Source organism: Hesperophylax consimilis, chromosome 9, assembly GCF_061612785.1.
Source record: "Hesperophylax consimilis isolate HC1 chromosome 9, BYU_Hcon_1.0, whole genome shotgun sequence".
In the NCBI taxonomy this organism is placed as follows: domain Eukaryota; kingdom Metazoa; phylum Arthropoda; class Insecta; order Trichoptera; family Limnephilidae; genus Hesperophylax; species Hesperophylax consimilis.
This window is the reverse complement of record NC_142844.1, coordinates 20295053-20319128: the sequence shown is the minus strand read 5'-3', so window position 1 is coordinate 20319128 and position 24076 is coordinate 20295053. Positions and strand designations below refer to the sequence as shown.

Below are 24076 nucleotides of genomic sequence, written 5' to 3'. Positions count from 1 at the left end.
GATGTTCAAAGCCTCAAAAGAAAAAGTTTTTGTTATTGTTAAAAATATTTGTTTTGCATTACCCAAATCATATTTTATTATTAAAATATATTAAAGTATAAATATGAATCAATCAACACACTAAAATACTGGCCCTAAGCTATTTCTAGATATATATATATTTTTAATTTTGAATAATAAGATTTTACTTTAATTTTGAAAGAGATTTAATTAACATTAATTTTTAAATATTTCATCATTTAAATTTTCCTAAGCTGGCTACATATTTCAAAATTTATGAAGTAAAATACATTGAAGAAGAGAAATTGATTTATTTTTTTCTGCGATTAACTGAAGATTTGAAAAAATAAAACAAATTATACAAGAGTACAGGAAATATCTACACAGTATTATAACAATAAAAATATCAATGTACTCTTCTTCAAATTGGCAAACATTAACATATAAATTGCAAATAAAACCTGATAATAACATCCCGCACCAGTTATGACAACAAAGCAAAGCGATATAATCTAAATGGTGATGATTTTGCAAGCATTTACCCAAAATTACGTTTTTTATTGATTGAATTAAAAAAGGCAATGTAGTATAAAGTGGGTACGCTTTTGAGAGCAAAACTGTGTTCCCACAGTTTGATGTGTTGACTTTTATTTTCATTCAAGTAAAACAAATTATTGTAAAGTTTTATTTGCAATACACCAAGTAAACAAAATAAACCAAAATAATAAATAAGGGACCAACTAAATTAGGAATAAAATTATATAAATTAAGAAGCTATTGTCTATGAACTGGCACACACACATAGATATACAGTAATATGTATTAGTGTTGTTCTACAATATTGTTAGTTGATAGACACATATTGCATGCATGCTTTAGACATACAAATAATAAAATAAAGAAATAGGGAAGAGGGACAGAAGGAAACCCTGACATCATATGAGTAGCATGTATAGTCAACAGTACTGAGTTATCTTAGCTGGCAAACAAACAAGTGTCAGACAATAAAGTTGTTTGGTGATATTGAAATTCAATCGAAAATAATTCAAACCATATTTTAAAACATAAAACGCAAGTATCCACAGGAAACTAGATTTTACTGGCCATTTGATATAAAATAAAATTGAATATGTAAATAATATAAACGAAAGAAGAAGTATCTACAATAGAGTTGTTTGAAAGAGATTTATTTTACCCTTCACAACAAGTGAAGCAGTGGAAATAGAATGGCCAGCGGGGTTAGAAGCCCGACAGGTGTAAGAACCTGCGTGGCGCGAGGTGACATTCTGGGCGATGAGCAGGCTGGTCTGCCGGCCTACACTCACTATACTAATCCCCATGGAAGGTGTGATCTGATTGTCATTCAGTAACCATTCTAACACCAGCGGGAAATCCCCTTTGGTCACAATACACGTCAGTTGTGCGTAATCCCCTTCAGATGCGTATTCAGACGTGAAAGACATGGGTTGTGTTTGTGGCATTTCTGTGAAGGTTGGACATAATCCCAAAGCATATTGATTATTCACATAAAGCTACCAGTGAACAGAACAAATGATGACAAGCGGGCACAGAAGAAGTGCGCTACACTAAGCAAAGAAGCTGTCACGAAACGAACCCTTAACTTTTAGCATGGCAGAATAGCGGGACTCCCCAGCCTCGTTGGAAGCGACACACGTGTAATTCCCCGCATCGGGCAGGCTCACCTGTCTTAAAGACAGGATGGAAGTATAATCATCGACCCGTTGCGTCATTTTAAAGTTAGCGGGAATGATTTCTTCATTCTTTAGCCAGTATATCTGTAGGGGAAGATCAGCCACAAGAACAGTACACATCACGCGCGCTGAAGCTCCGCCATTTACTCCTTGTGCATGGAAACTAAATGGTTCTATTTCTGGCAAAACTGGATTTCAAAAAATAGGGTTAACACTACCAAACATGGGCATTCTGGATTGTACAGAATTATCAAGGATGGCGATATCAGAGTACTAGATAGATATCACACAAATACATTGGCAGATCTGTTTGATTTTTGTGAAGAACATGGTCCTAATAAAACTAACTAAATATTATGTATATTAACATGCATTTACAAAGCGGTACAGATCTTCGAGATATTCCGAACATATCAATGTCTCATTAGGAATAAATACCATGAATTTCCAGACGGGCAGTATAATTTACAATTCCAACAGGATTTCTCACAGAACATGTATAATTGCCACTATGCCCCCAATTTGCAGGATCTACCAAGAGCAAGCTAGCTTTGAAGCCTATTTTAGTAGTGGAGATTCCATTTTGAGAACTCAAGTGAGAAGCTTGGAAGCTCCAACTGATATCCATGGGCAGATCGCCCTGGGACACGAGGCAAGTGACTTGGGCTGCTTGTCCCGCAAAGATCGGAGATTCAAATTCGAATGGCACAATACGGGGGCGGACTGCAAACAAAACCTCACTATAAAACACCAGGCCATAGGGGAAGAACATGCAGACAGTATTGCCGGAGGAATGAATGTCAAGTGGTGCCATTGTAACGTTTAGTGTTTAGGAAAAACATAAATATTAGTACATCAGAATGTTGTTACATATTAAATTATGTGCCCTTGAATGTATACAAAATTATAAGGTGACGTTAATGATGGTTACGATTATATATTATTTATCAAGGTCGTGTTATTTAAATTGAGCACATGCCATTTACAACAAGTGTGGCAGCAAACTCTGCTCTCCCAGCTACATTCTTTACTATGCACGTGTAATTCCCCTGGTGATTGGCTGTTACTGCGTTTATCATCAGGACACTAGACCGGGTGCCCAAGGGGGTGGTAATGATGTCCTTGGGGAGGTTCGAGTCCATTATGTCACTACTGAATGTCCAAGAGATATCTAACGGAGCGTCTCCCTTGGTGGCGAGGCAGTTTACTTGAACTGCATCTCCGGGATTGAATGCAACATCACCAAATGTAAAAGGTACTATCAATGGAGGAACTACGAAAAAAATAAAAATATATAATGTGAATAAAAAAATACTGATTATTTTATGGGTAGCTTCGAACCATTTACTATCAGACTTGTAGAGTGTGTTGCGTGACCCGCAGTGTTTGTCCCGACACACGTATAATTGCCGGCGTGTTTTCCCGTAATGGATTCAATAGAGAGGACGCTGCTTCGTAGACTTATCTGATTGACAGAGACACCAGAAGTCTTGGTGATAGCTTCCTCATTGATCAGCCAATCGATTATGAGGGGCTGATCACCGTGGGTTATTGAACATTGAAGAGTAAAAAAGTCCCCGAGATATGCAGGATCAGTTCCAGCCGAAAACGGTGCTATTTTAGGTGGAACTAAAGATAGGGAAATAATAAATAAATTATTCTAATAAACTAGTCAGGATGATAATTATTGCAGTTAGAACATTGAAAAACAATTACCTATACTACTACCTTATACTTTCAGATAAACAAGACAAACCATTGACAATTAGGAGGGCTGTATAGGACACTTTTCCAGCCTTATTTTCACTAACACATGTATAATTTCCCGCATGATTGGCAGTGACAGCGTCGACCACCAATATGCTACTTCGTTTAGAATTGGAGATAGTGTATGCCGTGTTCCGAGAGGATATGACGTTACCGTTGAGGCTCCAAGTAATACTAATAGGGAGGTCACCGTGGGTCACTGTGCAAGCAGCTTGCACATACTCCCCAAGGTGGGAGGGGTCATCACCAAAGGTAAATTGAACTATTTTCGGGGGAACTGTGGAACACGAGTCAGTGGAATTAATTCAAAGGAATCCTGATTGAAAATAACACTTGATTATTTATCATTATTCTTCAATCAAAACAGTGGTTAGTTTTCAGTGTTATTAATATCGTTTAAATTTGCATTGTTAATGACGAATGTGAGATTATCGCAAACACTTCACCACACAAACACAATCTCTCCTTTGTTTTCATAAAAATTCTATTGATAAATTCAAATTCTTCATATTTCTAGAATGTTCCTACACTTTACATATAGCTACAATTCTCAAATTATATCCTATTAGATATTTGCTGGACGAACTGAAAAAGCCTTGTAAATTTGCAAAAATAATACACAGGGAAAGAACTGACGCATCACAAAAAGGATAAAGGACAGTTCAATGGATAAAGTTATCAAAAGAATCAAAAAAATGAATTCAACAGAATGAATAACGAAAACTTTTTTTAACAATCTACTAATAAATACCATTGACTATTAATTCGGAGGAAAAGTTAGCTTTTCCCGCAACGTTTTCAGCTTTGCACGTGTAAAATCCAGCGTGAGAATCTGACACAGTCCCTATACTCAGAATGGCGCTACGGTCGCCAATATTGATTACGGTAATTCCCATGTGGGGTTTGATGGCCTCGTGGTTAAAAAGCCAGAACAAATTGAGTGGCCGGTCGCCTTCTATCACGGAACAAGGTTGGGTCACCACTTGACCAGGGTTCAGGGCCTTTTCTCCAAAAGAAAAAGGTTGCAATGTGGGTGGAACTGCATCAAATAAGCAAAGTAACGGGTATCAAGGGAAATAAAGGTAAATATGTATAAAAATAATAAACAGGGTTGAAAAATGAAGCTTTAACATGTTGTAAGTGCAAGTACCATTAACATGGAGGTAAGCAGTATGCTGAGAAACACCAGCAGCGTTGGATGCAATGCATGTGTAATTCCCACTATGCCTCCCCGTTACAGAGTTAATACTGAGTAAAGATGTTTTATCATTGACTTTAGCTGTTAGAATTTTAAAATTCGACAGATTTGTATCATCGTTGAAAACCCACTTAATATCAATAGGATTATCCCCTTTGGCTACGTAACAGTTAAGTTGAATTGACTCTCCAGCAAACACAGCTTCATCCAATTGAAATGGCATAATGTGAGGAGTAACTGTAGAATTAAAAAGAATAATCAAGTGGTAGATTATTAAATAGAAAACAACAGATTCAAGGGATTAATTATGATTAATACAGCATTTCTTGTACCGATTTTCCATGTAAGTTTTGTGTTTTCGTCGGTATATTGTGTGTGTTTGGTTTGTATATATTTAACATTTTGGGAAGCCATGGCATTCATTCTAACCTTGCAGAAAGTATAGCGCTCTTATTTGTTATAGGTATATGATTAAATCTGACCCATGCAATATAGGGGACTAACTTGATTATTATTGAACTATGTAATGATAAATAACAGGGTTAAGTAAGCACAAATATGAATAATGTAAATCTGGTATGATAATCATATTGTAAAATAATACCAATAACACGAACTGTTGCAGTATAGGTAGCTATTCCTGCAATATTTTTCGCAATACATGTGTAATTTCCACTGTGGCTTCCCATTATTGGAGATATTGACAGTAATGATGTCCTATCACCAACTTTCATAGTGGTAATGCCGAGATGTGTTGACATTTCTTGACCATGAAAATTCCAGGAGATATCTATTGGCGTATCTCCCTTACTGATGTGACATGTCAGTTGAACAGACTCTCCAGAGAAAACAGATTCATCTAATTCAAAGGGCATTATGTGGGGGGCGACTGGAGAGGAATTGAAAAGACAAAATAAGTAAAGAAACAACGTAATAATACAAACATAAAATGGTTAAATCATATCAAACGTAATGATAATATTATGAGAATGGAATGTCTACCATGGACTTGCAAAGTCGTTGAATATGTGGCCGTCCCAGCATTGTTCTTAGCAACGCAAGTATAATTTCCGCTGTGGCTTCCCTTTATTGAAGAAATCATTAGAATAGATGTTCTATCCCCTAATTTGGTAGTTGTGATTCCCAAATTAGAAGATACCTCCAAACCGTGAAAATGCCAAGAAATGTCTATCGGAATATCACCCTTTGAGATATGACAGGAGAGCTGAATAGATTCTCCAGAGAACTGAGCTTGATCTATGTCGAATGGTAATATGTTTGGTGCAACTGTAGAAAATAATATAAAGTGCGTCAAAACAGGATCGATAAAGGTTTGGTAAAGTAAATTATTTAACAAAAACATATCCAATCTAGAAAAAAAAAACAAAATTAAAGTGTAATGGTGAAAACACATATATCAAATACTTGTACCATTCACATGTAATGAGGTTGTGTAACTGACAAACCCCGCTCTATTTTTAGCAATGCAAGTGTAGTTTCCGCTGTGACCGGCAGTGACGGTCGATATAGATAAAAATGATGTGCGGTCTCCCATTTTCGTAGTGGTAATTCCCAAATGCGTTGACATTTCACGGCCATGGAAGTTCCATGAAATGTCAATGGGCGTATCGCCTTTAGATACGTGACAGTTTAATTGCACCGACTCCCCAGCAAACACAGAGCCATCAGCTTCGAACGGGACGATATAAGGTGCAACTGTGATATAATATATAGAAATGCGATAAATATTGCTGATGGTGATTATAAAGATTAAATATAGAGGATGTGAGAAGCGTGCAAGTGCAGTTAACCAAGCCTGGGTTAGTATGGTTGTATGGAAGAGACGCCTAGAGACGAGTGGAGAGTGGCTGTACCATTCACATGAACCGAGGCAGAGTGCGTGGCGGTGCCGGCCTTGTTGGTGGCGGTGCAGGTGTAGATCCCGCTGTGAGCCGCCGTTACCGACGCAATACTCAACAGGGACGTTCGCTCCCCCGCTTTCATGGTGGTAATACCCAGATGAGATGACAACTCCCTTCCGTGAAAATTCCAAGAGATTTGGAGGGGCAAATCCCCTTTGGACACATGGCACTGAAGCTGTACAGATTCTCCAGAGTAAACCATGTCCTCCAGCTCAAATGGGACAATGTGTGGCAAAACTAATGGTCAAAAATATGATGTCAAAGTTGTTATTTCATAAAGGTTTACTAATTTTCCACAGCATTCAGGTACCTATAAATGGATGTACTTTTTTGGTAAAGAATAAAAAAATAACTTTTCGTGGATAAATTACATGCAAAATAAAAAAGAAACCAAATAATAGAAGCATAAGGTAAACAATAGAGAAGCGTATATAGTGCAAGTACCCTGGACATTTAAGGTGGCTGTGTAGCTGGCAGTACCGACCGAGTTAGCGGCAGTGCAAGTGTAGTTACCGCTGTGGCCAGCCATGGCCGAGGAGATTGTTAGTACCGAAGAGCGGTCCCCCACCTTGGTGGTGGAGATACCAAGGTGGGAGGACATCTCCCTTCCGTGGAAGTTCCACGTTAATACAAGCGGTTTGTCACCCTTCGGAATATGGCAATTAACCTGAACTGATTCACCGTAGAATACTGAGTCATCAAACTCAAAAGGTGATATAACTGGGGCGACTGTGAATAATTAATAACCATCAAGTCCTCTTAAACTCCAACATTAACTAAATATTCAAGGCTTCACTACAAAAATACCATTTAAATACAGCACTAGTATTTGATAATCATGTTCTCTTATGATTTAAGATTTTCACGGCCAAAAGTATTTTTGTTATTTGTTTTTGGGGTGTTATGCCGTGTTGCGCTAACTCCTTCTTTAGCCAACGTTTCGGACAGCATTGCAGTGTCCATCATCAGGGCAGATGTGTTATTGATGTATTATAACACATCTGCCCTGATGATGGACACTGCAACGCTGTCCGAAACGTTGGCTAAAGAAGGAGTTAGCGCAACACGGCATAACACCCCAAAAACAAATAACAAAAATCATGTTCTCTTATTTAAATACCCAGTTGGTCTTCGTAATTTTTAAACCACAACCTTCAAAATGAAGAGAAATTAAAACAGCAAATGATTTTATTAAATTTGTCATTTCAATTTTATTGCATATTTGTATCACCAATTTTTTTTTCATAGATGTCCCGCCAAATTTGCAGAGGTTATGGATGGGGGGCATATAAAGATACGGGTTAACAAAATATATTGGCTACCAAACAGGGCTAAACAATGTCTAAAAGGATAAATAAAGGTAAGATTTACCATTGACAGTAAGTTCTGCCGAATGGTTCACAGAACCGGCAATATTTTTAACGGTGCACGTATATACGCCTTGGTTATCGTGAGCTACACTTTCAATGCTAAGCTGACTTGATCGCTTCGATGTTGAAATCGAAACACCATTCTGACCATTAACGATTCTGTCATCACCGCGAAACCAAGATATTTCAATAGGAAGGTCCCCTTTGCTAACTGTACATGTTACCAGTACCATTTCGAGGGCATTCACTGGATCAGCACCAAAGTCGAAGGGAATGATTTGTGGAGAAACTGAAGGGATTCATAGAGTAAGTTGTTAGAAATATTTATAACAACAATATATTAAATAAAATTATGGAAATAAAATTAAAATTGTCCAGCAAAAATGCTATGAGTTAATAGTCTACCGTTGACATTGAGATGCGATGTATGCCAAACCTTTCCTGCTTCGTTTTTGGCTATACATGTATAATTTCCTCTATGCACCGCTTGCACTGAGTCAATGCTGAGCATTGAAATTCTTTTTCCACTCCTGGCTATCAAAATTCCATTGCTAGTGGTCAAGACTTGACCGTTTAGTTCCCATGATATATCAAGTGGTAGATCGCCTTTGCTGACCGTGCATGTTAATGAAACTGTATCCCCGGCATTGAGTATTTCCTCACCAAAGTCAAATGGTGTCATCTGAGGTGAAACTTTAAGAAAACGGATGAAGGAAGTTTAAGAAATAAAGACAAATAGTGTTGATTTTAAAAAAAGCAAAAAAAAAATAAACAGAAATTAAAACATGTTAGCAGCAAGAATGTTGAATTCTTGTACCATTGACAACCAACATTGAAGTGTGATTAGCAAAACCAGCCTTATTGGAAGCTACACAAGCGTAGAGGCCGCCGTGCTCCGCTTTTATGGACTCAATTGTCAGAGTGTTAATTCTGTTGCTGGATCGTGTAATAGAAATGCCATCAAACTGCTTGATTTTGATTCCATTCAAATACCAATCAATTTCCAGAGGTAGATCTCCCTTGCCGACAGTACACTGAAGTGATACCATGTCGCCCGGATTCGCAGGTTCATCGTCAAATGTAAACGCCATGATTTGTGGTGAAACTTTGTGCAAATTAATGTCACAGGGTAATTAGTCTATTATGAATAATTCTGTTAGTGTTGCTTTACAGAGTGAGATACATACATATATAATGGAAATAAATATAAAAAACAATGAAATAAAATCACCAACTACATACGGATAAGCTGACCAAGTCAGTGGGGAAATATGGGAGACTTATTCTATAGTAGGTACCATTAACATAGAGATGCGCAGAATGTTCCGATTTGCCAGCAGCGTTGCTCGCAATGCACAGATAGTTCCCTTTGTGTGCCGCTTGAACGGAATCTACACTTAAAATGGAAATTCTTTTTCCACTCCTCATAATTCTAATGCTTTCTCCAGAAGTAATGTTTTCACCATTCAGGGCCCAATGAATGTATAGTGGCAAATCTCCCTTATTCACCGTGCACGTCAACGAAACTGTTTCACCAGCATTTAATGTCTCGTCACCAAAATTGAACGGGGTTATTTGTGGAGCAACTAAATGAATAAATTATATATTTAAATATCAATAAATAATAAGGAAATGTATAAATAGTAATGAGAGGGAGTAAAAGCAGAAATCTTTTCTTGTCACACAACATGTACTATACCATTGACCGCCAAGTTTGTCGAGTGGTTAATCTGACCCGCTTCGTTAGAAGCAACACAGGTATAGGATGACCTGTGCTCAGCTTTCACATAATCAATACTCAGTGTCGAAATTCTTTGCCCAATTTTACTTATTGAGATTCCTAAATCTCCATGCTTCAATGGAGTATTGTCCATCATCCACTGTATGGAGAGAGGAAGGTCACCTTTGACTGTACACTGAACAGAAACTGTGTCACCAGAATTGATCGGATCATCTCCAAACTCGAAAGGGTGAATTGAGGGAGGAACTGAGATATAAAAAAATATTGTAATTATATTTAAGAGAGTCAATAAAAAAAAAATATATATATATATAGGAACAAAACCAGTTTAAAAAATTTTAGTTTCATAAATAATAACATTTACAAAACTAAACTTTAAGAAAACGGTCTAGACAATACAAATACGTATGGATCAGAATAACAAATTAAAAATATGTATCTAAGGAGGTATTTGAATGTTGAATGCTTGTACCATTGACTACCAACATCGATGTGTGATTAGCAAAACCCGCCTTGTTGGAAGCTACACAAGCAAACAGGCCGCCGTGTTCTGCTTTAATGGACTCGATACTCAGAGTGTTCACTCGATTACTCGTTCGTATAATAGAGATGCCTTCGTGCTGTTTGCTAATCTTTACTCCATTCAAATACCAATCTATTTCCAGCGGCAGGTCTCCCTTGCTAACAGTGCACTGCAGTGACACCATGTCACCCGGGTTCGCAGGTTCGTCGCCCATGTTAAAAGGCATGATTTGCGGAGCAACTATGTGTATACGTAATTAATATCACAGATTATTAAGTCTACCATGTTTTAAGTTAGTGGTCAGTATACAGAGAAAATAGATATATTACATATAATAATAAAACAATAAGATTATATAAAAATGGATAAAAATCAATCAAGCACCAACTACTCATAAATAAACTGTCAAGTAAGTAACGGAGACATATTCCACATTAGGTACCATTAACATAAAGATGAGCAGAATGTTCCGATTTGCCAGCAGCGTTGCTCGCAATACACGTATAATCTCCTTTGTGAATTGCTTGGAGGGAATCTACACTTAGGATGGAAATTCTTTTCCCAGTTCTCAGAATGGATATGCTATCTCCAGAGGTTATGTTTTTCCCATTTAAGGACCAATGTATATCCAGAGGCAAGTCTCCTTTGTTTACAGTGCACGTCAATGAAACTGTTTCGCCAGCATTAAGAATCTCGTCACCAAAATTAAACGGGTTTATTTGTGGAGCAACTAAATAAATAAATTATACATATCAATAAATATGAAGGTATAAATAAATTATAATAGGAAGCAGTTTAGAAATCGTTTCTTTTTCACACAGCATGTTGTACTATACCATTGACAGCCAAGATTGAAGATTGGTTTGTGAGACCCGCTTCGTTAGAAGCCACACAAGTATAGGAGGACCTGTGCTCAGCTTTCACATAATCAATACTCAGTGTCAAAATTCTTTGACCGATTTTATTTATTGAAATTCCTAAATCCCCATGTTTCAATGGAGTAGTGTACATCATCCACTGTATGGAGAGAGGAAGGTCACCTTTGACTGTGCACTGAACCAGTACTGTGTCACCAGAATTGATCGGGTCCTCTCCAAAATCGAAAGGATGAATTGAAGGAGGTACTGACATAAAAAAGTAAAGCAATAATGAAATGTTTGAGAAAAGCTGAGTCACACTGTTGAACAAAACAAATCAGAGTTTATTTATCAATCAGGTTGACAGAAATAAACCACATCATGGTGGTTTAAATTAGGAAATGGTAACCATATTAAAGGCAAGGATTAAAAATCAAAATAACATACATAGTAATGAAAACAATTTAGTGAAAATCAATATATATGGTTATCTATGTTGAACGCAAAAATACCATTCACTGAAAGTTCTGCGGAGTAATTTGAAAATCCTGCAGTATTTTTAGCAATGCACGTGTAAATGCCTCGATGCTCTCCAGAAACCGATTCTATACTAAGGCTGCTTAACCTTTGACTCATTTTGACAACAGCGATGCCACTGGTCGTAGATTTCAAAATGTCTCCATTATGCATCCAAGTGATGTCTATTGGCATGTCGCCCTTAATTAGCATGCACTGCACGGCCGCCATGTCTCCGGCGTTGGACGCCTCCTCCCCAAAGGAGAAGGGCATTACCTGAGGAGTAACTAAGGGATATCAGGGTTAAAATAATAGGAATATTACTTATTACGAATTATCTAAACACTAGACTACACTTGACGCAAAACAAGGACTTGAATCTACCGTTCACATCTAAAATAGCCGAGTGATTTGCTGTTCCTGCGGTATTTTTCACGGAACAAACGTAATTTCCTCGGTGGACAGCCTTTACATTGTCAATGCTTAGAGAAGATACTTTCTTATTTGTTCTTGTTATTACAATTCCTTCTATGCTCTTTTGACTGATAATGTGTTCATTAAGACTCCAAGTTATTTCTACAGGCATATCTCCCTTGTTAACCGCACATTGCACAATCGACATATCTCCCGCATCCACTGGGTCCGTACCAAAGTCAAACGGTATAATTTGAGGAGGCACTAGGAAAAGTCAATGTTTTAACAACTTCTGGAAATACAAGCTAGATTAAATAAGGGGCATTCTAAAGTGGAAAGGGTTGCTTTTTATACTGCTAAGGTTGTAAATTCATACACTTTTGGCGGGACATAATTCAATTGTCTTTTCCTAATATAATGAGTTTGTTTTAAACCTAAAGGAAACAAATATGTATTATGTTTAATCTGAAAAACAAAACAATGGAATTACTACTTCCTAAAATATGTTAATTCTGATGACAGCAACTGTAGACAAACACAAATATCCTGAAATAAAATGTTATCCTAAAATTGATACATACATACTTAGATATTCCTGAAAAAACACATAGACATGTAAACACATTATAGAAAAAAATTGGTTGACTTTCCTTTTACTAAATTCACCATTTAAGTATTTGAATTGTCAAAAAAACAAAATATAATGCACAACATTTGCTAATTTGTGGCTGAAAGTCTCAAAACTTGTTATTATTTTTTTTTTGTCACAGGAATAACGGTTTCGAACATCCAACTGTTTACAAGTTTACAAGTGATCTGAAAAGAATTCTAATTCTGATATTTGAAATAGTGGTAAAATTTATTCTGACCTCACATGGAAAAAGAATCTAAAGAACAGAATTTATTTATTTTATTTATAGGATTTGGTAGCTGAGAGCTGTAAACACTGAAATTACAATGGGATTCGAGCCACATCGGTATAAAATTTATGTATTGTTGCTTAAAATTAAATAAAACAGGATACAATTTGACATACCCATAACTTTGACTTCAAGAGTTTCTCGTGCGGCGTATCCCTTAGTATCCTTGGCGACGCAAGTGTAAGTTGCCTGATCACTGGTCCTCTCAACATTCTCAATCACGAGGGTTCCGTTGGGGAAGACTTTCTGCTTTCGGTTGATGGGTAGTACACGGTTGTCCCTCTCCCAGACAATGGAGTCAATGGGGTATCCTGCCACAGGGCAGTGGACAATGAGCGTGTCTCCAGCAACAATGGGGTGCTTGTCCATGATTCGGACGAATGGAAGACCGTATACATTTACTCGACCAGAATGAGAGGCACTTCCAACCTGAAAAAAATTAATGGATTAATTATTTTTAAGATTGCCACTTGTACCAGAAAGATACAGTTAGTTTAATGTAAAAAAAATATTTAAATTCAGGAAAGGCAAAGCTCCTGATATGGAATATAAGTGTGTTATTTGAAAACTGTGTAAAAACAGAATTGACGGTACCTTGCTAGTAGCGATGCATTTGTAGAGACCTCCGTCGTTGGTGTGGATAGAGGAGATATTCAAGTGAGAAACAACGTTGCCGTCAACAGTAACATATTGTCCAACCTGGTGGGGGAAAAGTAGAATAATTGAAATCACACAATACAGTTATCAAAATTTTGCTCACAAGTGGAGAGCATAACACGAAACTTATGCTTCTTCTATCATAAGGTGGGGGTCATAGTTGGACGTTAAGATTTAAGATCTCTAAGCCGGCTTTGGGTCTCAGACGTCACCTTACGGACCTCATCAATTCTGCCGCAAAACGCGTGAAGCAGGCAATCGTCGACTTTACGTTCGGTAGACTGCATAGGTCTGTAATCACATATCACTGAGCCTTTTAGCACTTGTACATGTGGGTACAACCTACAATTATAACATTTAGAATTAAGTCTGCACTCTGCCACTGCGGTTTTCAGTCTGCCGCCGACCTCGGATCATACCTTTATTCTTTTAATGGAGGACTAAAAATTACCAGGCTTTCGTTCAGTGGGATCAAACGGTAAGTATTTCATATTTGGGAGAGACGGTGCCCTCAATATGAAATGTATAGATTTTTTTGTATAGCGTGACATAAAAAAGCACCAGGCTTTGTAAATGAAATGTTATAAATATGAAATATACAGATGGAATTTGAATGTTTACAAACCTGGAAACGTTCGGTATTCTGTAGTCTGCGTCCATCAAGTTCCCATGACAGCTCGGGAGTTGGGTTTCCGGATGCGATGCACTTCAGCTCAACAGCGGGGCCGGGGTTCAGGGTCCTCTCTCCGAAGCTGTGACGGATCTGGGGTGGCTCGACTAGAAACCACAGATAGACAATGAAACCTTTTACATCAGACCTTTTTCTAGTGATCAATGATTGATTAGGAGTTTAACTTACATCGTCCTCCAAGTTTCAGTTCTGCGCTGGCTCCGGCACTTTCCTGGTCGTTGCGAATAAAGCATTGGTACATTCCCTTGTCTTCCTTCTTTACGGAGTCAATCCTGAAAATAATGTAGTTTTTACTAGAGGTGTGTCGTTCCACTTATTTTACTAACTTAAGTCCTATTCCGAGTTCAGCCAAATGGACTCGATTCCACGGACTCGTTCCGTTTGTTCCGCCTGACTTGCCTAATCCGGTGGAACGCAGAGAACACAGAGTTGGGGAACGATTGGAGTCATAGGGAGTTACAAGAGTTGATAAACTTATCAGATTTGACATGGAATCAGAATCGATTCATCGATAAGGGTCATGTCGAGTAATGATTGTAAATCATCAAACACTCAAACAGTGATTTATTCTTGGCCAAAAATGTCCATTATAATATACATAGAATAAAGAAGAAACCTTTATTCTATGATAAATGTATGTACATATGTTAATGTGGTAAAAAATAATAATAAATCAACATGTTTGGTTCCGGTGTCAACTTTATGATCCACTACTCACGTCCCGTTCAGATACTGTTGCCATTGTTGGTCAATGATTTGATGTAAGTTCGGAACCAGTGAGAGTGAATCTGAAATGGTTCAAGAGTGAGTCAAATGCCTTCGGAATCAGATTCTTTGGTATCATACCGGCTAGATTGACTCATTCTAAGTTTCTACACTGTTGCCAAATAAATACTAGTTACCCATAATACATTAATTGAAAAAATCCATGAATACATATTTTTTTACGTTACAAAAGTAGAAATATAATATTTATGAAATACATAAACTTCAAAAAAAAAACAACTAAAATATCAATTTTTTAAATTTGTATAAAAAGAATTTACCTCAGAATAGCATCATGATGGTTAAAGTCCTTGCCATCCTTCAGCCAGTTGATGGTCTTAATGGGATTTCCTTCAAATCGGCACGTGAACAGAGCTGGTCTTCCAAAGTCAACGGTTTGGGTAGCGGGTTCAATGGATGCCTTAAGTGGGGCAGTTACAGTGAGGACTGTCTCAACGGATTCACCTAGAGAAACACAGTTAAATGTAACACTCTGTTTTAAAAAACACATATGCATTGGAGAAGCAGTCGCTCAGTTACTGGAAGCTAACAAATATAATGTAAAAGCCATCTATGAACATTCTCGGAAATCTCCTTAAGATTGAAAATGCTCTCCTGTTTGACATTGGAGAATTAATCCTCTTCCATCTTGAGCCAACATTTCGGACAGCCTTGCAGGGTTTATCATCAGGGCATACAGCACAGTGTTGATACCGTATCACTGTAGACAATCCTCTTTATTGAGAGTTACAGCAGTCACTCGGCATACCCCACAAATCATATACCAAGAAGTGTTTTAAATGTTAACCTGCACTACCTATTAATTTCCCAATCATAACCGTACTATCAAAGTACAAAATAATAAATATTCTGAGGGTTCATTACTTACCACCAACAGAATTATTCACAACACACAGGTATTTGCCAGAATCCTCAACCAATGCCTCTTTAATGATCAGAGTTCCAGAAACTTGCTTCACTCTATCGTCCAAAGTGACGGGTTGCTTTCGGGCAGTTCCTTCAATGAACTTATACCATCTGAAACAAAGAAAACAAATGTTTCATATTTACCGCCAATCAAAAACATACAATCTTGTGATTCTATTCTTAAAGTTTTCAGATGTGTTTTAAAAATATACTAGATATTAATTAGAGAAGCTAGAAGCTAATGAAACTTGATTATATTGACAAAGGAAGAAATATGCAAGGTGAATTATTATCCGAAATATTCTTTATCAATTTCTTGTAGTTTTAGCATTTTATTGAAAATTTCTGGTTGAATTCCTCTAAAGTAAAACATTTATGTTGTATTATTTTGTATCGTGTGTAAAGATAATATGGCGGAACCCATAATTTAAATAAAATGGCTACTTACCCAATACCCCATCTTAGAAGTTCAGAGGCTCATATTAATTTGCACGAACATAACTTACATTATTTGCAAGTACGAAAGAGATGACAATGTCATTTCCATGGACATTTCATGTACGCACAAATATTGTAAAGTCATGTGGATGCAGTTTGTTTACCTGAAACTCGGCACAGGGAAACCTTGACTAAGGCAGAGAATGGGTCCAGGTGAGTGATTCATTATTGACATTTCCTGAAGACGGTCCCCGGCCAATTTCGGTCCAACACTGCTAGTTGGTTCTTAACAAACAACCAGCAAATTTAATCAAGAAGAAATAGTTATAACGTACGCACCTGAATGTTGTAGGGAGTCCAGATATACGTAATTGAAATGTCAAATAGAATTTTGATATCTTTGAATAACCTGAATGTTCACGTTTTTGTGATGGAAGGAATAAAATGATAAGTATCTATCTTAACAAATGGGTTACCTGAAACTTGGCACTGGGAATCCTTGACTAAGACAAAGAATCGGACCCGGCGTTTGAACCATCACCGACATTTCTTGGAGTCGACTGCCGGTCATTTTAGGCGGAACGCTGCTGGTTGGTTCTTAAAAATAACCAGCAAATACAACAAATACTAAATGTAAAATAGTAAACAAGTACGCACCTGAATGTTTGAGAGAGTATATCCTGACATTTTTACAATAAAATAAAACATCACAAAAAGCTTCATTACTCATGTTTTTTAATGAGGATATCGAAAGTTTACCAAACCATGGAAATTTGTTAGTATGGATGATGACAACAGTTTTACAAATGAACTCTTTAAATACCTGAAGCTAGGAACAGGGAAAGCTTGGCTCAGACTGAGGATAGTGCCAGGATGCCCCATTGCCATGATAACATCCTGTAGACGACCTCCCGTCAATGAAGGACCAACACTACTAGATGGTTCTTTTGATAGAAACGTAATTTTAAAATCAGATTATCATTGAAAACTGAATAAGTATGATGCCTTGAATGTTGGGATATTAAGACATTCAAATAAACCATTGTTTAAGTCAAGATTATCATTTTCTGAACAAAAGTTATGATGATCGTAATTATTACCAGTGGAATAGTAAAATGCAAAGTATTATGTAAAACCCTCTGAGAAAACTCTTATGCAGAAAGCGTAGCTTTGCGATTTCCATACGCATTAAACAATATAAGGAAACTATTTTTTTATTTCAGTTTGTTATCCAGTATTTATTTATCTACAAACACAAAAAAGAGATGTACATAAATACATTAGTGAGTAAAAATGAGAGCGTGTTACAAGCAGAATATTATAAAACCTAACTAAGAAAGCTAAAAATCTGCTGAGTGTAAAAAGCCAATTGCCAAAGCTATACAAGGACTGATGTTAATTCTATTCATTTACACATTAAGATGGATGGAATTGCAAGAGGTGCTATGTAAATACAAATTAAAATACTAGAAAAATTTGGTATCATCTGTTGACTTCAATATCTACATCAAAAGGGGTGTGACTGCATAAAATAGTCAGAATAAAAATTTAAACAGTAGTACAAAATTCCTAAAAGCGATTTCCATTTAAATTAAGCAGAAAAAATGGCTAGATCCGAAACAATGTCTTCTTCCACCAAAAAATAGCTAAAAATGACTTTAAAAAGTGGCAAAAAAAGCTTAAAGCACCACCCGATCACTTACCGAGGTGGAAGCTCAAGGCTGTCTACAGCTACTGGGAGAGACCTCATCACGCCTTCATCAAATCACACGGTAGTGTCTGCAACACACCACACAATGTATATTTATATCAAGTCAATCATGAGGCAAGTGACATAATCATATGAGAAGTGAGGACATCTTAAACTTCTTAGAAATGCCATCAATATGTTATATTCAATGATTAGATGAATGCGTGTGATATCTTTTTAAGGAGAGGAAGGTGGTTAATAGTGGATATGAAATAGAAAAGGGTTACATGGAACATTGTTATACCTATATAATTAGATTTATCTACCTACGACAGTACCTTTCAAAAAGATCCAGAGGGGCAATTCCGGTTCTACTTAAGGCGATGCCATACGTAGTAATGCAAAATCATGTGTTTTTAATTTGAAAATTTGGTCGCCTACAAATGTTTCAGATGCTTTAATTAAATACTGCGAGTAGAATACATCTTGACCTTTGAAATAATCGAGTATTTTTTGTATAAATCTTTTTATAAGCCCAGAAAAAAATAATGTATAGGTCTATGAAAACTGCTTTAAAGTTCAAAATCTCCTACTTACGAACCCATTTTCGGTTATGATTTTATTGTATAATGTGGCAAATTAAGTTGTTTATAAAATGATCGAAAAAAATTAAATATTTATGCCTGAACATCCACAAAATAAAATAAAAGGCACTTTTTGGCCATGTTTTTTTCTTGCATAAATCCAAACAGGCGGATGGTGTTAAGCGGGAATTTAAACCTTATCGTCATCTACGTAAGGGTTGTTATTGATAGCGGCTCAATTTAAAATATTACACGACGTGGTGCATCGCCTTAAGGATAAGTAACTGACCTTAACCTTAAATTTAACAACTTTAGGAGTGATTCCGGTTCTGCTTGAGGATAAGGAATTGTCCTTAACCTCAAATTTAATGCCTTTTGGAGAGATTCCAGTTCTACTTAAGAATAGGCATTGTCCTTAACCATAAAATTAACGACTCTTTGCCGTCAACCGAAAGAACCTGGAATCGCAGTTAGAGAAAAATTCGTTAATTTGAAGGTTAAGGACAATTCCTTATCCTTAAATAGAACCGGAACGCCACTCATGTTTTGATAGTATTGAGCAAAATATTTTTTTTTAAACATGTATTTATTTTTTAACCCAATCACCGCACAGCACATAATATTATGCGTGAATAATCTGTTCTTCCAGCATTATGAGCATCATGTTCACATTTATATCAAAAGTACCTATGTCTGCCAAAAGGAATTCCGTGCACGGCCGGTAATCTACGTAAAGTGATGAAATGGTTAATGGTACCTCATGTTGGGTGCTGGAAAAGCTTGTGCGTCACATAACATAACAAGAGGGCTTGCACTATGGCCTATGTTTTTATTCAAACCATCACCAGCTATTCTCGGGGCAGTTCTACCCGTCGGCTCTGCAAGACAAGACAAAATACTACATATTTCCAATATTCTAGGCAAAGACTGATGCAACATTGCATGAAGAAAACTATAAACAAATAAATTACTGGAATGTTGGGATATTTTGCAATAATGTATTATTCTATATCATAATGTAGTCAATACAAGCGTCCTGCAGAAAGCACCAAAATCAGGAAAGAAAAAGAAGAAGATGTCTGAAATAACATATTTCTATTCAATATTGTACTATAATTTAATAATTTTAATGTGAATACTGTCTCACTGGTCAGAGTCAGCAGAAAGGATCCCCACAATTAGGAAATGTAGAGAGAAGGAAGGAAATGGAAATGTAGGAGAAAGAGAAAGATGGTCGGGAAGTTCCTGGCTATTGAAGCAAATGAGCTAGCTAAGAATAAGAATGTAATGCTGATTTTTCACAATAAACATGCACCTTGTTTTCGCAAAATTATCCGTTCTTAGAGTTTCAGGGCCAACTTCAACCTTCTGTACAAAAGCTAAGGATCTTACCCCTTTACCACGAAGATCGCCATTGTCAAGTTTTAAGGATTAAAAAAAAATAGAGGCAAACCTATAAATCGGCGCAGGATAACTAACCACCTCACAAGTTAAATAGACCGTGTTTGAAACTGGAGTGGTTAAAATATTCCATCCTTGGAAAACTTGTCCTAATCTTTTGGGAGCAATATTGTTTGTAGGCTCTGTGGAAAAAAAATTGCTTGAAACGTGACACGGAAAAATCTCACGATACTTCTAACGTTTGCCGAATGTTGGGATATACTATTACAGAAAAAGTATAATAAATTAAATGGTGGCAAACCTAAACAAAGGCGCCGGATAGCTGACCACTTCACAAGCTAAATAAGCCGTCTGTGAAATCGGGGTACTTAAGATCTTCCATCCTTGGAACACTTCTCCCAATTGCTTCTTAGGTGCAATGTTATTTGTGGGCTCTGCGTTAGAAAATAAACAAAGTGAAATATGACAGAACAGTCACCCATTTTTATTCCGAATGTTGGGATCGATAAGCCAGATTAAAGGGTTTTTATGAAATGGTATTTCTAAACTGACTTTTGAGAAATTTCAATGAATGGGCGCTGTGTTAACATGAGGATTATTGTGTGGCGAAGGATAACAGGGGATAGGAAGGAAATGGATGGGAAATTTTAACTAACCATAAAATTGCAACTGGTTATCAAAGCTATCTAGTCATATCAAATAACGATTCCATTTCGAAAGATACTCACTCTACCACTGGCAGTCTATTATATTATTTCGTTTTTGATGGATACACATCATTCGTTGATGTCAACTAACTTTTCTTTATTAGGTTTAGTTAAAGTGTACCAATAATAAAATTACAACATATATATAGAAAAAAATTAAAATAAACAAATGTTTTTAAACCTTAAACCGCCTGCAGACGAGAGACTTTCGTTGTGTAAATAGTTGGAAACCATTACGAAATTCATACAAATTCAATAAAGTCTACCTAGTGTTGCGTCGCTCTATATACGGTAATGGATTTATATGCCCGCAACTGTCACTGCAACTAAAGTCTCCCATCTGCGGGCTGCCTTACATAATGTTTCTTTTATCATCTATATCAGAGTTTGATCCGGAAATATTAAAAATAAATTTGTAAAAGTAAAAATTCTTCATATTTTCCAGCCTTCTGAAGTAAGCGTGCTACTTTGATTTGTTTTTCTGATTTACTAACCTGAAGATAGGAGACGGATAGCCAACAACTTGACACATCAGAAAAACTTGTTCTCCTTGACGGGGACTCATAAGTTTACCCCCTTCGTATTTATCCCCGAGGGCTTTGGGAGCTATGTTATTAGTTGGTTCTGCAATATAGGATTAGGAGATATCCAAATGTTAAAACATTTTGAAATACTAGCCTTAATTGTGAATGTTTTGAAGAAAGTACCCGCAAATTGGAACACATTTTACACTGTGAATAACAAACCTATAAATAGGCGAAGGATAACCAATGATCTGACACAACATATATACATTACTCCAGGATTTTGCAGACATAATCCTTCCTAGGGATCTCTCACCCACAAGTTTAGGAGCAATATTGTTTGTAGGCTCTGAAAAGAATGTAGGAAATAATAAAATGTTAAATTCCCGCCATATTTATGATTATCACCTCTGTAGTCAGTGTGTAGGAGAAGGTACCAAGCAAAATCTACAGAGTTCTTTAAGTTTTAGTAACAAACCTATAAATGGGCGAAGGGTATCCAATAATCTGACACAACATGTAAACGTCGTTGTAACTCTTTTCGGACATTATCTTACCCAGGTACCGATCACCCACAAGTTTGGGAGTAATATTGTTTGTAGGTTCTGAAAAAAAATTATAAATACGTCTGACCTAAGCAATACCTGACAATCGAAGAAGGTACCCTGCAAAATATGGAAATTCATTGTTTCCCAAGAGAATGCAGAGAATATAATAAAGAATAGTAGTGAAGTAACTGGATTTCCAATGAGTCGGAATTTAAACAAAAACATATATAGTCACACCAAAACTTGCCTGAACAGAGGAACAGGAAATGATTGGGCTTGGCAAAGTAATGCAAAACTTTGTCCAATGGCACGAACAAAGGTGTAACTTTTAGAATCAGCTGAAAACGTGGGCCCCTTGGCTCCGACAGGCTCTATACAAAAATACAAAATAGAAATATATAATTCTGAAATTGTTACTTGCCTGAATCGTGGTACAGGGAAACCTTGAGCCTGACACAATTATTCAAAGCCGGTTCGTACCAAGCGAACAAAAGCTAAGTTCTAAAGAAATCCAAGAACCAAAATATACATTTAATTAATCTAAGTAAACTAATTGCAATGTATTGTTTTCCAACCATATTTTCCTTGTAAACAATACACACAAATTCTTGCCAAATAACTGATTTTACAATGGATCATAGTTAAAATATACAGTCAAACCAAAACTTGCCTGAACAAAGGAACAGGAAATGATTGTGCTTGGCAAAGCAAACCAAAACTTTGTCCAATGGCACGTACAAAGGTGCTACTTTTAGAATCCGTTGAGAAAGTGGGTGCCTTGGCTCCTACAGGCTCTATACAAAAATACATAAGAGAAATTTCAAAATTTTAAAATTGAACTTGCCTGAATAGTGGTACAGGGAAACCTTGAGCCTGACACAATAATCCAAAGCCAGTATTCACAAAGCGAACAAAAGCTATGCTTGTTGCATCCGTCGAAAACGCAGGAGCCTTAGATCCCATTGGCTCTAAAGAAATCCAATTACCAAAATACATATTCACTTCACATCTAGATTTACCTATAAACAAACACTCAACTTGCCAAAATGAGGGAATAGGAACAACTGACATGAATACCAAATAATTTATGGCAAATACTTCTCATTGATTCAGCGGAAAATGCAGACGATCTTGAGGGTCCTATGACTTGAAATATAAAATCTAATTTCTGGTTTAAATTAAATGACTTGCCTGAATAAAGGAACAGGGAATGCCTGAGCTTGGCAAAGCAACCCAAAACCTTGTCCAATGGAGCGCTCAAAGGTTATGCTCTTAGAATCGGTTGAAAATGAGGGGGCCTTTGCGCCTACCGGTTCTAAATAAAAATAAAGATACTGGTACATAATTATGAACTTGCCTGAATAAGGGGACGGGATACCCCTGCGCTTGACATAACAGGCCAAAGCCGGTCCTCACAGAACGAATAAATGTAATACTTGCAGCATCAGTGGAAAATGCCGGCGCTTTAGACCCCATTGGTTCTAATGAAATTAAATAACCAAAATACTTATACAACACCAAAAACAAACCAGAATGTTCAAGAGTATTACAAACAATGCATCAAAGTTAGAAGAGGGGTTCTTGCCTGAATAAAGGGACAGGAAATGCTTGAGCCGGACACAGAATACCAAAACTTTGTCTTTCAAGGCGCCTTATTCGAGATAGAGAAGAATCAGTGGAAAAAGTCGGGGCCTTTGCTCCAACTGGCTCTAAATAAAATAAAAATCTAAATAAGCATTGCTATCGAGCAACGAAGAACACAAACGTTAACCGACCATATTGGGATATTGGACACCTGTTGCTCTTAAAGTATTCAATGCATGTAAAATTATTTATGCTCTGATCTAAGTGTAACAAATGAAAGAACATCTTACCTAAATGCAGGAACAGGAAATGCTTGCGCTTGGCACAGGAGATTTAGTGCCGAGTTGGACTCAAAAGAGTATGAAAAAGACGAGGAAATACTTGAAAATGCCGGCTTTTTGGATCCCATTGGTTCTGTTAATTGTGTAAAAAATTATGTAATAGATGCAATTTGTAACATTACTACAAACGGTCCTTACCTAAATATGGGGATGGGCAGGGCCTGAGCCTGACAGAGCAATGCAAAGTTCTGTCCTTGGTCTTTAATAAAAATGCTTCCTTTCGACTCGGACGAGAATGTGGGCATTTTAACACCCACAGGTTCTATAAAAACCCAGAAC

General features: G+C 36.8%; 1 protein-coding gene across 35 annotated transcripts in view; it reads right to left on the bottom strand.

Annotated features, from left to right (window-relative positions):
- The window catches only part of Dscam1 (Down syndrome cell adhesion molecule 1), a 175663-nt gene that overhangs the window by 40752 nt on the left and 110835 nt on the right, over positions 1 to 24076 (bottom strand). For 14 of the 35 annotated variants that reach the window (XR_016302632.1, XM_089635734.1, XM_089635738.1 and 11 more), the window contains exons 7-14: positions 20395 to 20527; positions 15943 to 16091; positions 15335 to 15518; positions 14457 to 14560; positions 14223 to 14374; positions 13535 to 13639; positions 13057 to 13369; positions 2692 to 2985 (exon numbers count right to left, since the gene is read on the bottom strand). Coding sequence is in view for 34 of the 35 variants with exons in the window: in XM_089635734.1 (XP_089491860.1) it covers positions 2692 to 2985; positions 13057 to 13369; positions 13535 to 13639; positions 14223 to 14374; positions 14457 to 14560; positions 15335 to 15518; positions 15943 to 16091; positions 20395 to 20527 (1434 nt within the window). In the remaining variant the exon portion in view is untranslated. Of the gene's footprint in view, positions 1 to 2691; positions 2986 to 5281; positions 5567 to 6551; positions 6837 to 9267; positions 9556 to 9668; positions 9957 to 11069; positions 11358 to 13056; positions 13370 to 13534; positions 13640 to 14222; positions 14375 to 14456; positions 14561 to 15334; positions 15519 to 15942; positions 16092 to 16582; positions 16670 to 17241; positions 17348 to 18121; positions 18198 to 20394; positions 20528 to 23935; positions 24060 to 24076 lie in introns of those variants that run through there. The other 21 variants (XM_089635741.1, XM_089635735.1, XM_089635731.1 and 18 more) reach the window with 12 other exon arrangements.